This window comes from Salminus brasiliensis, chromosome 21, assembly GCF_030463535.1.
Source record: "Salminus brasiliensis chromosome 21, fSalBra1.hap2, whole genome shotgun sequence".
In the NCBI taxonomy this organism is placed as follows: domain Eukaryota; kingdom Metazoa; phylum Chordata; class Actinopteri; order Characiformes; family Bryconidae; genus Salminus; species Salminus brasiliensis.
In genome coordinates, this window is record NC_132898.1 from 6,744,987 (window position 1) to 6,762,128 (window position 17,142).

At 42.5% G+C, this 17,142-nt stretch overlaps 1 protein-coding gene across 1 annotated transcript; it reads left to right on the forward strand.

Annotated features, from left to right (window-relative positions):
* The first annotated feature begins 2,685 nt into the window (after positions 1–2,685).
* Positions 2,686–15,558, forward strand: tnfrsf1b (tumor necrosis factor receptor superfamily, member 1B). The gene is made up of 9 exons (XM_072666120.1): positions 2,686–2,870; positions 7,227–7,329; positions 9,294–9,419; positions 9,518–9,676; positions 10,491–10,581; positions 11,189–11,418; positions 13,339–13,407; positions 13,766–13,800; positions 14,054–15,558. The coding sequence occupies exons 1-9, from the start codon at positions 2,811–2,813 to the stop codon at positions 14,465–14,467; spliced, it is 1,287 nt and encodes a 428-aa protein (XP_072522221.1). The 5' UTR covers positions 2,686–2,810; the 3' UTR covers positions 14,468–15,558.
* Positions 15,559–17,142: the final 1,584 nt, after the last annotated feature.

Genomic DNA, 17,142 nt, shown 5'->3' on the forward strand with positions numbered 1-17,142 from the left:
ATACCCTATGTAAAGCTAAGCTCATCAGCTGTGGTGGGTTTCTTTTTCATCCTGCAGGATGATTCGACCAAAAGACATTTAAGACATTTAAAACATTTAAAAACAGGAATTATGTCTTTAAATGATATGACAGTATAAATTGTGCTCAATATCGTGATGGATATTAGCTAAAAGGGGCTGAAGGTCTAGTCAATTTGATGTTTCCGAAACCACCTGAAGGAAGCCTTTGGCGTAGGCAGATATGGTCGGATAGGCTGGAAAGCACCGTCAAAATATTCAGAGATTGTCACTGGAAGTCACTGTAAAACTGCAATAAACGGAGTAAAAATTGTGCCTGAGTGTCTGTTACCAACTTTTAAATGACTGGTTGACCAGGTTTGGTCATACTGGTAGACCAGCATGGTCAGGTTTGGTCATGCTGGTTCGTGGCCATGCTGTTTTGTCTGGCAGGGTGATTCGATCAGAAGACACAAAATGATGTCTTTAAATCAAATGATAGTATGAATTATGCTCAATATTAGTAGATAAAATGGACTTATGGTCTAGTAAATTTGATGTTTACAGCGCTGAGTTAGCCAGCTAGCTAACTGGAGCCATTTCTGAAACCACCTGAAGGAAGCTTTGGCGTAGGCAGATATGGTCGGACAGGCTGGAAAGCTGAAGGCAAACAGGCTAACAAGCACCGTCAAAATATTCAGATTGTCACTGGTCACACTGGTAGACCAGCATGGTCAGGTTTGGTCACGCTGGTAGACCAGCATGGTCAGGTTTGGTCACGCTGGTAGACCAGCATGGTCAGGTTTGGTCACACTGGTAGACCAGCATGGTCAGGTTTGGTCATACTGGTAGACCAGCATGGTCAGGTTTGGTCACGCTGGTAGACCAGCATGGTCAGGTTTGGTCACATTGGTAGACCAGCATGGTCAGGTTTGGTCACACTGGTAGACCAGCATGGTCAGGTTTGGTCACATTGGTAGACCAGCATGGTCAGGTTTGGTCACACTGGTAGACCAGCATGGTCAGGTTTGGTCATACTGGTAGACCAGCATGGTCAGGTTTGGTCACGCTGGTAGACCAGCATGGTCAGGTTTGGTCATACTGGTAGACCAGCATGGTCAGGTTTGGTCATGCTGGTAGACCAGCATGGTCAGGTTTGGTCACACTGGTAGACCAGCATGGTCAGGTTTGGTCACGCTGGTAGACCAGCATGGTCAGGTTTGGTCACATTGGTAGACCAGCATGGTCAGGTTTGGTCACGCTGGTAGACCAGCATGGTCAGGTTTGGTCACGCTGGTAGACCAGCATGGTCAGGTATGGTCACGCTGGAAGACCAGCATGGTCAGGTTTGGTCACGCTGGTAGACCAGCATGGTCAGGTTTGGTCACACTGGTACACCAGCATGGTCAGGTTTGGTCATGCTGGTAGACCAGCATGGTCAGGTTTGGTCACACTGGTAGACCAGCATGGTCAGGTTTGGTCACGCTGGTAGAACAGCATGGTCAGGTTTGGTCACATTGGTAGACCAGCATGGTCAGGTTTGGTCACGCTGGTAGACCAGCATGGTCAGGTTTGGTCACGCTGGTAGACCAGCATGGTCAGGTTTGGTCACGCTGGTAGACCAGCATGGTCAGGTTTGGTCACGCTGGTAGACCAGCATGGTCAGGTTTGGTCACGCTGGTTTGTGGCCATGCTGTTTGTTTGTTTAATCAAAAGACACAAAATTATGTCTTTAAATAAAATGATAGTATAAATTATGTTCAATATTAGTAGATAAAATGGGCTGAAGTCTAGTAAATGTGATGTTTTCGACACCACTTGAAGAAAGAATTAGTGTAAGCGGATATCAGACAGGGTTTGTGTGAATCTTCAGAGAAAGTTTATGTAAAATGTGACATATAAACTAAGAAAGCTGTGTTTTTAGTTAAGTCTGCAGTTAGCTAGCTGGCTAACCCAGCGCTGTAAAAGCCGGGAAACTACAGCGGTTCCAGTGGATGTTAGCATTAGCATTAGCATAATACCAATATGAATTCAACAAGAATTTTGTCTTTAAGTAAAATGATAGTATAAATTGTGCTCAACAACATGAGGGATATTAGCTAAGAAGGGACTGAAGTTCTGGTCAATTTGATGTTTCTGACACCAGCTGAAGGAAATATTAGCTAGCTAGCGTAGGCAGATATGGTCATCAGAAAGCTAGCTATAGCTAATAGGCTAACAGACTAACAGGCTCCAAAACTCCAAAAACGTTCAGATAGAGGGTTAAAGAGGTTAAATCTTCAAGAAAGTCACTGTAAATATATATATATATAACTATATATATATGTAAAGTAAGAAAACTGCTTTGTGAAGCCAGAGTCAGCTAGCTAGCTCTGCGCTGTAACAACAGGAGTCAGGGGATATGAGCTAGATAGCTAGCGGAGATATAAGGGGATAAATCGAGCTGGAAAATGAACTAAAGGCCCATTTAATTTCGGTAGACTTCAAAATTGAGCGTTTAGGCTTTATTTGACCACTTAGATCAGACAGCAGGCACATTATGTACTGCACATCATGTAATGATGATGATGATCTTCTGAATTTAGCCCCTTCCTGCAATGACTGGGGGGGCAGTTATGCAATCGAAACTTGGCTAAGCAGCCTTCAGTGGCATACTGCAAAAAAGCAGTCATTTCCTGGTCGTGACAGAAGCCTTAAAGCCTTTTTTGTGTTTCCGTCGGGGAGGCAGCGCACTCTCGGCACGGCACTGTGGTTCAGCTCGCCTCGGCTCGGCTCGGCTCGGCTCGCTGGATGCGGCTCTGTGGGGTGTGAAGATGAAGTTTGTGCGGCGGTTCTTCATCCTTTACGTTTTGTCATTTCTCACGGATGGAAAGGTAGGACAGCTTTTTCAGGAGCGCTCCTTTTAGCCTACTGACGTTTCGCGGTAACGAATGATTCATTGCGATAGCTATCACGTTCTCGCTCTGCTGCCTCGCCTGTTTCTCATCGCCCTGTTCGTCTCTCCAGCTCCACCTTAAATACCGCGGCTGTCACAGTGGTGCGCGCGCACGGGCTCGCCGTTGACAGCCGCTTTACTTGTTAAGGTGGAACCGAAAAGCTGAAAGGGCGCTGACCTGAGCTCGGAGTTTCTGGATTGAAGTACGGCTGTAATGTTTACATGAACCACCTCAGCCTTTTTCGTTTTCTGTGAGTTAACAGAGCTCTGAAACGCGTTATGCCTGAGCTCCGGTGTGAGGCTGGGTGACTTTCTGGAACCGACCCGGAGAGTACAGGAACAGCGAGGCTGGTGCGGGAATGACTGTGACCATGTCTGAGACCGGGCAGTCACACGCTGGCTATTCTGAATAACAGAGACGTGGTCATTTTCCCAACAGTTACGTGGGCTAACGTGTCGGTCAGGGACTATTCAAATCGTGAAATGTGTGTGTGTGTGTGTGTGTGTGTGTGTGTGTGTGTGTGTGTGCATAAACACGAAAGTCGACTCATCTCCAAGTTTTGTTTTCATGCCCTGCCTTAGACTGACAGGGTGAAAGGCCAGCAGTGTCTGCTGTAGTACCTGTGAGTGAGCCTTAGCTGCACACTTCTTTATGATCTAACATTTCCAGCTTAAAGCACGTCTCTTTGGCCTGTTCCCTCCATCTCTACAACTACATACAGCTTCTACTGAGTAGAGAAGAGTGCAAAGCAGCAAAGGCACTGCTGACAGCTTCATCTCTTGCCCCGGAAAGGCTGTGTGATTAAGAGCCTATGCTGATTTGCTCTGGTGTTCTTGTAAAGTGGTTACATGACAAAGAGCGGAAAGTCAGAAGGTGGCTGGCCGGTGGAAGAGGGGACGGGACGCCTGTGGTAAGACTGCCTGCTCAGAAGCGCCGTGCTCAGGAAACCAGCCAGTCTGCTATTGTAGGTCATTTCCCCTAAAGATGGTTCACGAGTCTCGCTCTCCAAAGAGGAGGCAAGTGCTTAACATGCTGATGAGGTACATTTATGCCTCTTGCCATGTAGCGGTGCTGAGAAAGGGAAGGGGAGGGGGGGGGGCGACTGCTGAAAGACTCATGTGACAGAGTTAGGGCTGAGCGATACTCACAGGTCGATATTTCAACATCGACATTTTCAACATCGGTATTGCCTGATGCTATTTGATGATATTTAAAGCCCTGTTCCAGCTGGATTTGATCTATCGGACTGGCCGATTCATGCAGGACAGTTTCTGTGAAATGGAAATTCCTCACGAATTTACCCGAGATAGCCCAGACTGATACACTACAGCCCGCATGTTCATGTTAAGATTCGAATTTTAGGCGGGTCCGGACAAACCACCCAAGCGAACTTCTCTTCACTGGAAGATAGGCCCATTAAGCCTGAAGACTGAAGAATTCACACTCTCAAGATATTCCCTTTTCCTTCTCCTTGTAATGAGGCCATCACCAATGCTGGAGTTGTGTATTGAACTCGAGGATGAAGAAATTGTGCTAAATCAGGAGCTATTTTAGTTGTTAGCCTTGTCTTCCGGTTGCAATGAGGAGGTGTCATTGTCTGTTGTCAGGTTTCACTGTTGAATTACTGTGAGGTTCATATGAGAGGGAGCTCCAGGTTCTGCGAATTATAGAACTATATTACCTTTTATTTATTTCTACCCACTCAGAGTCCGTTTACCGCACATGCCTGGTCATCGGATGCAGTCCATCAAAACAGTCCACTGAAATGTAATGACTTTGGCCTCCTCTAAAACCTCCTTCTGGACTTAGTGCTCCTGTAGTCTGCATCGTTCTGTAGTCCAGGTCTACACTTGAAATTATATATATATATAAATTGTTCAGTGTTCAGTGACTACAGATTGACAGTCACCTTCACTGGTCTATTCGTCACAGTTTTATTTCTGGTTCATGACCCAGTTCTTTCAAAGTTCTGCTACTCTGTGACCCTGAAAGAGAAACCTGTGGCAATAGGGGTGTAAAGGTACACAGTTCCGTGCATAAGGTTAACCTAGGGTTTTTTAGGTTCAGTGAGGCAGTGTTGGCTCAGCCTGTAGAGCACCAGGCTGTTGATGACAGGGTTGGGGTTCAATCATCAAGCTCTGCAAGTTGAGCCAGGCCCTTCATCTTAACGGCTGCCCACCACTCCGGGCACGTTTGCTCACTAGTGTGTATGGGTGTGTGTTCACTGCATGGATGGGTTAAAGGTGGAGGCGCTAATGGTAAATGGTTGTTTTGTCTTGAATCGACAGTTACAGCGTGTTTCACATAGTGTTTACATCTGCTCACTTTATGTGATTAGTATTTGAATTGTATGCTGTTAAGGCCAAGGCCAAACCACATAAACATGCGAGTGTAAACACACCCAAAACACATTTAATATCTTGAGAAACGTGAAATAGCTTGAGATACAAATCCTATCACTCAAGCCACTTCAGGAGGTGGTCTGAGACGCATGTCATAGCAGTGTAAATACGTCTATCTTTCTAAGACGCATTCAACAACCAAACTCCCAGTTCAACCAAAACACCTCCCCTTGCAGTACATCGCTGGCAATCTGTGAAGATGAGAATCATGACGGCATGTAAAATTGCTTTTATCACAGCACAGGAAGAGACTGAACGGATAAAGAACTGCTTGCCTTGTAACAAGCCAATTTGCATAATTCGCCCCACATAGCAATCAGATTTCGATCGGACTAACCGGAGATGCATTTGACTACCGAGTGTAAACGCATGTGGCTTCTTAATTAATTAATTCAATCTTATCAGGATACAATCCAGATACTAGTCTCTTGAAGTGACCAGGTGTAAACATGATCTCTGTAGTCAAATTCGTCTCCCGTTAGTCAGACTGAAATCTCTAAGATCTCTGTTTGGGGTGAAATGTGCAATTTTTTGTTGTTGCGCTGCAATTATTAGGGGTGTTTAGGGTGCTTGGAAGGGGTTTCGGTTGTCGAATGTGTTTACACTGCTTACGACATGTGACAGAAGTGGGTCTGAAACCATCTCCTGAAGTGATTCGAGTGATGGGATTTGTATCTGGTTTAAATGGGTTTTGTGTGTGTTCACACTCCAATGTTTTTTATGGCTTGGCCTTATCCTGATATAGTCCTATAAGACAGATGTAGAGACCAGCTGTACTGTGTGTAAATGTTAGCATGTGCAGTGTGTTTCTGCACACACACCCTACAGCTGTCAACAATAACACCAACACTGTTCTTCAGTGCCGGGAACTGGAAATTTTCCCACAAAGCTAATTTGAAAGAAGGTGGGTAGTAGGTGGGTATTTTAGCTACTGTGTGTCATTTGCACTGGCCATAGAAAAGATGCCAATCAGACTGAGCTATGCTCAGCACATAGGCCTTGTCAGGCTGGGTTATTAAGTTTGGCACAAATACCAAAAACCATCACACCCCTATAAAGCCATCTTACACATTACTGTCACCGTTAACCAGACACAAACCCCACTTACAGATGGGAGAGTTCTAATTTCTTTCATTTTTATGAACTTTTCCACCCCAAACTATTGGAAACAAGCTGGAAATGCTACAGTCTGCAGTGGACTGCCATGGGTCTGAGTACTGTAGGTGAAGTGCACAGGGCAGAATAGGACAACATTCACAACAAGCCTTCTGGTTCTAAAGATCTGGTTGAGGTTTAAAATCTGATGCTTAATCAGCTCTCAAACAGTCCTTGGATTAAGTCTGTGCATATCCAGTGCGGTTGGGGTTGCCAGTTGTGAGCAGTGTTGCAGGCTTTCCAGTAGGGTTCACACACCTGCATAAAATATATACATTAAAAAGTATATATACATTAAAAAAGATTTCCCATTAGTTTGCAAACTGAATCTGCATATTAGACGTTCTGTCCAATAATCAGCCTAATGGACACACCCATGTTCATGCGTTTCTGGCCACATTTAACATTTAAATATGTGAAGTGTGTTGGATCCTATAAAAGGCTGTTCGACTCTGCTTCTTTTTATTCAGTGCTCAGATATGCAGGGCTTCTCATTCAGCATTTGTGATGACAGTCACGGATAATTGCGTGTTGCCTAATAGCCTCGTGACAGATGATGTTGCTAAATATGTTCGGACCATTAAGGAAGAGTTGATGCCTTATTGTGCTGCGCTAAATGCTGTTGCTGGGGAAATGGAGTTTTCTGCTCTTTTTGCAAGGCTTAACCAGTGGTTTCAGTTCCTGATTGTCCGTTGAGGTCAGCAGCCTCACGTTCATCCTCTTTTTCGCTCTGCAGGCCTACACACTCCCGTATGAAAAACATGGGGGAGCATGCAGGAACGGTTCCACTGAATATTCTCCCACAGGCTCAAACCTGTGCTGCAGCAGATGCAAGCCAGGTAAGACATCAGCTATAATTTTCATTACTACTGAATTCAGTTTGATTAAGAAAATGATTCAAGTGGACCTCCAGTGACTAACCATAACCATGGTGATGATGATGATAAATAAATAGATATTTATATTTATTTCCTGTTACTGTGTCTTACTAAAACACCCCCTAATCATGTGTATATGTTTGACATATACAAACACAAAGGTACACAGATCAGCCCTAACGTTATCACCACCTCCTTGTTTCTGCACTTATCGTCCATTATACCAGCTCCACTCACCATCTAGGAGCACTCAGTGGTTCTATAATTCCAGACTGTAGTCCATCACCCTGTTCTACAGTGCTCAGGAACCTACAGGACCACCACAGAGCAGGTATTAGCTATTGGGTGGTGGGTCCCCCTTAGCGCAGCAGATGGTGGTGGTGGTGGTGTGTTAGTGTGTGTCGTGCTGGTTTGAGTGCCTCAGACACAGCAGTGCTGCTGTAGTGCTCACCAAAAGGTTGGGGTTGTCAATATGGTTGCCAGTCCAGTTCCCATTTTTTGTTTAATGCGCTCTGGTGTCCTCAAGGCGGCATTAACGAACAGTGCGGACGTTCTCAGAAGGTAAATAAAAGAGTTTAGAGTCTGCAGCGTGGAGCTATTTTACAGTGAAACATAAAAAACAAACCATATCATCTGAACCTTTATAAAACTCTCACTGAAATGCTCTGTTTTACCAGCAGGAGAACCGCACGGCTGCCTTTGTTTTTAAACCAGCACTGAAGAGCCAATTCAGAGCTGAATGGAGGCTAATGCTAATGCTAATACACACACACTATAGAAACCCAAATCATACACAGCTCCTTCACCCACTGTAAACCAGCTATTTCACACCAGTAGACCAACGACCACAGATATCAGTCCAGAGTCCAGAAGTGATTAGAATGCAGTGTTGTAAAAGAGCTGGGAGCTGATTGGTCAGGGAGGAGAGCCAGAATGGATTATAGGATGTTAAACACACTATAAAACAGTCCTTTTAAGAAAAGTCAATCAGTTAAAAATGTCTCATTATAGCAAAAGACGCTAAAAATAAAAGGATTTTACTGAACGCATTAATTAGCAGCTCGTCTTATCTGAACCATAAGGCTTAATCCACCTTAATTCCGACACACACACTTTTAAGAGTTGCTTCCACCTTTGTGTTAGATTTTCCACTCATTGGAAATAACTGGTACTTTCAGCATTTATATGTAGATGTTGCTTATCTAGCATTTCTTCTGAAAGCGAGGGTATTAATAGGAAGTCTGTCCCCTGCTGTCCCCATCGCTGAAGGAACAAGGATTTAATTGCACAATCGAGTCACAAGAGCATTAGTCAGGTCAGGGACTGATGTTGAATGATCAGTTCAGGATCTTAAACCCTACTCATTTATTGGATTTATTGGAGTATTGGATGGAGCCCCAGCACTCCAGAGCACACTATCACGGCTCCACCTCTTTTTTTTCAAACCCCTGTAGTTGACACTAACCTCAGGTTGAAGGTGCCCAGTTGTGTTGGCAGTTCCTACACCTTTCTGCACTGTTCAAAAGATTAGATCTTTGAGGAACTTTTGGAGGTTCTTCAATTTGAAACTGTGGAGGAAACTCTTAAGATACGTTGGGAAACCTTCAAGAAAAGGTTTTAAGAAGAAAAAGGTTCCTTGAATGTTCCTCAAAGCACCTTAAGGTGCAGAAAGGTGCACCCCTTCTGAATTCACTGATTAGAAGGGGTGTCTGGGCACTTTTGACATCATGTATGTCCATTTCCATTGGTTTGCCTTGTTTAAAAAACGGATTGCTTGATTAATTGTCAAAATAATCAAATAGGGATTCCTCAGTTCAGATGGAAATCAGCACTGGCTCTTGATGTTCTTCATGTATGTTGTGAAGCCAAATGTCTGTCAGTCTGTCAGTACACAGAATTACTTACTGTGGACCTTATTTTTACAGGATTTCGTTTGCTTACGGAGTGCACTGCTTCAAAAGACACAGTCTGCGAGGAGTGCCAAAAGGGAATGTACTCAGACACCATGAATTTCTACCCTAACTGCTTCAGATGCAATGTGTGCGACGAAAGTAGGCGGCCGTTAGTTTGTTTGCGATCAGAGTTTATCTCTCAACATCTTTCATCACGGTCTGTTTAATGCTGCTTGACTTCCCGACTGTTTCAACAGATAAAAAAATGGTGTACACCAGGACTTGTACCAGCATCAGTAACTCAGACTGTGCGTGCAGGCCTGGGTGGTTCTGTTTTCTACAGCTGGGCAGTCAACCCTGCTCTCAATGTAAAAAGCATTTAACATGTCCCCCTGGAAAAGGAGCCAAATCACCAGGTAACGTATCTTGACTTGAATTTTATTTCGAAAGGCTTTTTACAACAAATGTTGTCACAAAGTGGCTTTACAGAGATCCAGGTCCGAGCCTCTTTTGAGCAAGCTAGTGGCAACAGTGGCAAGGAAAAACTCCCCCAGGTCGAGAGGAAGAACCCTTGAGAGGAACCAAGACTCAAAAGGGGAACCCATCCTCCTCTGTTCGACACCTGATAATAATAAAAAGCAAAACAGGAATAAAGACAACAATAAAACATAACTGAATTAAGAATAAAATTGGTAAATGTGGCATCAAGCCAAACAAGATGAAAATGTGAGTGAGAATGATAAAATCCTGCAGGTAAACAGTCGAATCATGCAGTGAGGTGAGGATGAATCAATGCAAGGCTCCAGAGCAGGACAGCGGGCAGGAGGGTAGTGGAGAGCCAGGTCAGGCAGAACCAAGATGGAACAGTTGGAGAGATCTGGTTCACTAAAGAGGTTCAAGCAGGAAGTGCTGACAGCCTGTTGTATTGTTAGTTGTGAATTTTTTATTATTATTATTTATTAATTATTATTGACTATTGTGAGAGTTGTTCTCTGGGTTCTAGGTTGTTCTCCTGATCCTCATGATGCTGCAAACAAACTACTCACAAGAGTCTGAGCATTAATACCTATTCAGACTACTGTTAAACTATTTGCTCATGCTTGAACCCTGTCATTGCTGTGCTTGCCCTAGTCTTCCTGACAGGCGATTGACTTGTATTGGTAGTGAATGTTTGTGTATGTGTTTACCAAATTCTGTATGTATGTATGTGTGTGTGTTTGTGTGTTGCAGGAACACATAAGACAAATATCAAGTGTATTGGATGTCCTGAGGGAACATTCTCTAATGAAACGAATTCCGAGCCTTGCCGGCCACACACACAGTAAGTTACACTACATCAACAATATTAACAGTAAAGGTATACTTTAGACCATTGAATTTCTAGCCTATGTTTGAGTTCTGATTTTAAGAGCTAATTATTCAGTATCCACTATGGATTATTCAGAATCCACTATGAAATATTCAGTGTCTACTATGACTATTACTAGGAATTGTTCAATATCCACAAAAAATCTACTATTATTTATTCAGTATCCACTATGAATGACTCACTATTCACTATAAACTGTCCATATCTAATATTATTTATTCAGTATCCACTGTGAATTATTCACTGGTCACATATATGTATTAGTAAAAGGCAGCATTCTGATAAACTGGCCATTTATCACATCATTAACTACTTTCCCGCTTTCTTGAGTTACAATATTCAGTAATCTCTACTGATCACAGTTTAGTGCATAAATCATTGTGCTGACCATTTTGTTACCTCAAAGGAGAAATTTTATCTTGAACTAGTCTGAGAAATGACAGTCTGTACAGATTGCCATCTTGCTTAATGAGGCAGTTTATCATAGCGCTTCACTAAACCAAGACAAGCAGATGTTTTGGATGATCTAAGGTGTTTGTTTGTTTATTTTGTTCTGTAGGTGCGAAGCACAGGGAAGGGCTGTGTTGCATCGTGGCAGTTCCACTACTGACACCGTATGTGAGAATCTAAAATCTGCACCCACCCGTCACCTTCACACCACAACCCAGACAACTCAGCTGTATGTCACTTCACCTACACCCACTGGATCTGATCTCGTAACGGAGACTTTACCGGCGACTCGCCCAAAACACAAGTCCAGTGTACTATCTGACAACGTTGTATTATATAGTAAGTTTTTGTAGTAGTATGATATTGCATTAGCAACTGTAACCAGTCATGGTCCTGGAGAACCACTGCTCTGCATGGTGTCGAGTTTTTTCTTGCTCTAACTGCTCACTTGTTCATTAGCTTTTTAGCTTTTTGCATCAGGTGTGTCTGTTAGGCCGGTGTTTTTTTTTGCACCATAATATTTTCTGTGCTTTAGAATAAAAAATGGATGTTCAGAAAAGTTACAAAAAGTTCAAATTAATTATTCATACTTTTTCTTTACAATAATAAATAAAAACTTGCACATGGTGTGTTTAAGTATTATAAACTGCACACCTATGTGTAAATTTAGATATTTTACTCAATATTTCATACATAATAAATGTAAACATACATAATTGTATCTTTTTGTATCTTAATTATGTATTAGTTTTTATTAATTAACAATATTAAGTATGTATTAATCTCAGGATTTGATTTCCACTTTTAAAACATGAGGCATGGTGTATAATAATAGGTATATTTATGTCATTTGTTTATACTTTATAACCTATAAATGGTTTTAAATCTGAAACGTTTTAAGAAGCATATCAGGACCATTTTGTACATATGACAAAATTAGATTTTTTTTTTTTTACATTATTCCAGACTTTTAAATGGTTGCCTAATCAAAAACTACATTCATCTAATATGTCTGAAAACAGCTGGTATTTGCTGTAGGTAGTGTTGTAGAGTCCGATCTTGAGACCATTAAATGAATGGTCCTGGTCTTGTCTCGATTACTTTGATCCGCCTAGAAGTCTAAACATCTAATACGTCTTTCTCTTCTGTAAGATTTGTCAGATAGTTTGCATTGTGGCCATGGCAGTGATACAGAAACAAATGCTGTGTTGATTTGCATCAGCCTTAATACCAGTTAACTACAAGTCAGACAACTTCAGCAAGTCTAAACATGACAGAAACCAGGAAAAACCAGGTCGCTGTTCTGCTTGGGCAACATCTGATCAACGAGGATCATGTGTGAACTTTGTAGTCTGTCTGAGTAGACAGAGCTGAGTAGACAGATATATATAAAATACTATAGCCTTATCATTTGCTTCCAAAGATCAGAGTGAAGACAGGTTGATAAGTAAATGTTTGTGTTATGTATTATATTGTTAGAACTTGGTCTTGACTTGGACCCAGACTTGGACTTGTTGTAATCTGGTTTCGGTCTTGACTCTTTTTTTCAATCCTGAACTTGGTCTTGACTTATCTTGACAACAACAAAGTCTTGGCCTTGACTCAGACTTGCTGTGATCTGGTTTTGGCCTTGACTCTAGGGATTACCTTTTACTTGGACTTGATTGCGGCAAAATTTGTGTCCAGACTGTAGTCTGGTTTCAGTCTCGCCTTCTCCTGGACTTGATCTTGACATGGACTCGACTACAACAATCTCTCTGTCTCATGATCCGGCCTTGATTTTAACTTGGTTTTGACTTGGTTTTGACTTGGACTCGACTACAACGAAGTCTTGGCCTTAAATCTGGCTCGTTGTAATCTGGTTTTGTCTCTCTCCTAAACTTGGTCTTGACTTGGACTTGACAACAACAAACTCTTGGTTTTTAATCTGACTCGTCTTTTTTGCGATCTGGTTTCTGCCTTTCCTCGGTCTTGCCTCTAATGGATTTGACTCCAACACTACTTGCAGACAAACTGTTCTCCAGACTGTTTTATCAGCGGTGTTTGTGTTGCTTTGATGACTATGAGACTTTGTTAATGATTAAAGCAGATCAGAGTTTGACGCAATGTTGCGTACCAGTGACTTGTTGTTTTCTCTCTTTTCCTTCCTCGCCACCTACTGGACATTTCCTTTTTCCTGCTCCTCCTCTCTCTCTCTCTCTCTCTCTCTCTTTCTCTCGAATTTTGCACTCTCTCACACTGGCTGTTTGCCTCATCTAGGTGTTCTTGCTGCTGTCATGCTGCTGTTGGTTTTGCTGACGGTGACTTTCGTAATTTGTCACAGGAAAGGTAATATGTGCAAGCTTTTTTCAAGACTAGCATGAAAGAATCATCACACCATCTTACCAAGATTGAGGTTCTGGGTGTTGCACAGAACATCTGAGAGATTATTTTGATATTAAACCTCTTTCAGAGCTTATCTCTCTTTGTAAAGTATCTTCCTAGGGTTCTTTGAGCAGTGGCAAGGAAGAACCACCTTTGGTTTCAAAGAAACAAGAGGAGGTTCTTCACTGATCAATCATTTTTATCATCAAGGTTCTTTCTAAAACCAAATATTTTAGAGAGTGTACCCTTTGTTTTGTTTTGTTTTTAGATGATGATATGATAAATGCTATGTATGTAAACCCCCCCACAACTTTCTTTTTAGGTCTAAGAAAACCTCCAGTCACAGAAGATGTTCAAGTGAGTTTCCAAATGTGCCATACGTACAGAAATATGACCAGCTAAGAAGTGGCAGTTTTGCTACTGACTGAGTGAGTGAGTGAATGAGGGACTGACTGGCTGACGAACCTTGCTGAAACCTCGCCTCCTATTTGCCTAGATAAGACATTGACGGTCTGAGGACTAGTCAATCATCACTGGTCACTCATTTCATTTGACAATACCTCAAACATGCACAGAAATGTCTGTTCTTTCTTCTTCCTGGCACTTACAGGCCCCTGACTGCAAGATGGAGTCTGAGCTTCTGCTTGGAGACGGCAAAACATCCACATCATCAGCATCGTCTACGTCAGACAGCCAGAGCACAGGGGCTAGCCAGGAGAGCATCCATACAGAGCAGCCTGTGGTGTCCAGCCCCTGTGTTAACTTCAGCTTCACAGCCACGATTAACTGCCAGCTGAACCAGCCCCCAGGCTCCTGCGCCATTCCCATCTGCCCCACGAACCAGCCTCAGCCTCAGCCTCAGCCCCAGCCCGAGTCTCAGCCCCAGCCCCAGCCCCAGCCTGAGCTTCAACCCCAGTCTGACCTCCCCCTTTCTCAAGAGGAGCAACTGCGTGTGTCCTGCGAGGAAGAGAACAGCAAAGACGCTTTACAGTCAGTGCAAGAGAGTGGGATGACTGTGTACTGAAGACGAGGGGGAAGTCCGCCGGCTGCTGTATTTCAGTAGCAAGCATTTAATCCAGGCTTGCGTGTGTGGGGGCTTGTTGATGCTGAACCGCTGCATGCTATCTTTACACACTGAGGCTGCTTTGAGTTTCGGTGTCATCTTCGGCTGGCCCAGCCACCGACCATACATCGCGTCGCTCCTATGATCTCACCTGTGGATTAACTAAGGCCAGATATTCACATTAGCCACTGTGTTTATCATCGTGTCACTGGTAATGTCAGCTGATCATCGCGTCATTGGTTAACGGATTTGATTTTTAACAGCAGCAGCCAACTGCCAGTGACAGCATTCAACCATCGTGCTGATGATGATCACACTTTTAAGCCTGACTCTGATGCTTAGCCAGTGTTTTCTTTATTGTGCTTTGCTCAAGACAATGCATCTCAATGTTATGTCTGGAGGGAGTCTGTGCATGCTCTGCATGCACTCAAAAGCAACCTGAGGATACAACGCGCAGTCATAACTAAAGCGTGGGTGTGTATCTTCACTGTCATGCAGATACTTCATATCTTCATATATAGAAAAACTTTCAATGAAAGTCACTTTGTCAATTTGGAACATTTCTAATTGTCGTTTTACAGGACATAAAGAACTGCTGCCAGATTCACATTATGCCAAACAAATTGAAACATGAGCATTTAGTTGGTTGTCAGCTTGCTAAAATATCAGGCAAGCAATTATACATGTAACAGACACAGGCCTTTTTTGCACAGTTCTGGGGACCATTGCACACAATGAGAGTTAACAGCTGAACCGAACTACTAGTCTAACAATTTTTTTATCAGCACCCTGTGTTCTCAGTGTAGCAGAACCTTAGATGCACTTTACAGACACTGAAACTACTTGGAAGTGTTTCTGTTCTGTATATTTTGGAGTAAATGCATGGACTGTCACAAACCGGTAACCAACACCCTCCAGTGGTAAAGATGTGTACCTGCATGTAAAAGAGGGCCTCTACACTGTGTATGTATACATGCTCACAGCAGTTTTTTATTTTATATACATTGTACATATATATATATATTTTATTTTTATAAAAATATATTTCTTTATACATTTTAAGGATATTTTATTTTGTACCTGGTGTGGATTAAAACACAAACTGTGATGCTACATAATTAAAAACACAAAATCAGCTTGGGACGAACAAAGACCCTACTGATAGCAATTCAGTGTACTACCATTACCAGCCTATTCAGAACAATGTCCAGAAATGAATGATTGGATGATTGGATATACCTGGTTGCAAGCCTGATAATGGTCTATGATTTATCTCTTTTACAAAGGGTTCATTTCAGGAATACTTTGGATGGAAAGTGTCTGTTCCAATAGTATTTAGTTAACTGAATGGAAAATGACCTCTTACCTTACAGACTGCTTGTTTACCGGTGCGTCCAGTAAGCCTGGAACCCAAACAAGCCCACACTAGGAGGCATTTCAGCCCGGCCTTGCTGGTAATGGAGCTGAGAGAACTGGGAGAGGTTTGAAGGACATCCAGCAGACGTGGATCGATTCAGGTGTTAACAAACTTAAAGCATCTCACAGAAGCGTCTTTTTAGCAGCTGATTAAATATTGATTAGATCTTCGGAGGCGCTTCACCCTGATAGCTCCTGAGAGCCTTCATTTTGATGATGTAGCCCACGTTTCCAACTTGTTCCACAGTCCTCAGGTTTGTAAGCACAGGCTTTAGATGCCTTGTGTTTTACTAGCATGCGCTTTAGTGCAAGCGGTTTAGCTAGTCCTGTCAGTCAGCTGTAAAATAAAGTACACATTTTATATACATGTATATGGGTTAGCGGGTCACACAGGCAGGAGAGTGTACTTGGGTAAGTTCAATATTCTATGCAGGCCCCTATAAACCTTCCTCAACAGATCATGTAAACACTCTTTCCAGCACATAACAGAGGCAACGCCAATGTCACAACCTACCCCATAGAGGGGCTAGTTTTAACAGTCATAACAATAAATCCACCATCAAACAACAGTCTGGTAAACAAAGCACAATTATGTCATCAAAATTCAGTGTTTTCTAATAATTTACCAACTAGGGCTGGGTAATATTATGTTGTGATATTATATCATGGTATTTATAGACAATTTCACAATACAAGATATCTATCACAATATTTTGACAAGCAGACAAAATGCAGTAGCGTCAGATTCTTAAAAACGGATATTCAGATACTCTTCCATACTGATGATCTACATTTAACCCTATTTTCAACTTGAATGCTATAAAAAAAATATCTGCATCAAAACAAATGAGTAAGAAGGCTCCCAAGTGGTGCAACTGTCTAAGCGTTAGCCCCTACCATATTTCCGGGTGGGTCCGATTATATTATATACATAATAATGTACATATTTTAGTTCAGTAGGCCTTTTTCTGTTCTGCTGTCCTAGAGTTCAATAAATAGAATAATCAGCAAATATAATTTAGGAATACTGGTCAAAAACAGCAATTATCTGCCCATACCGATAGCACTGGTAAAAGGCTGTGGAAAAATCATCTTCATTTTAGCACCATGGTAACATTAACCAACTAACCCTGTCGTGTGGAGGCTGTACACTACCCTGGCTAGCTCTCACTGGGAGTTATTTACAATAATGTTATCTCTCCAGTGCCAGTAAGAGTGGT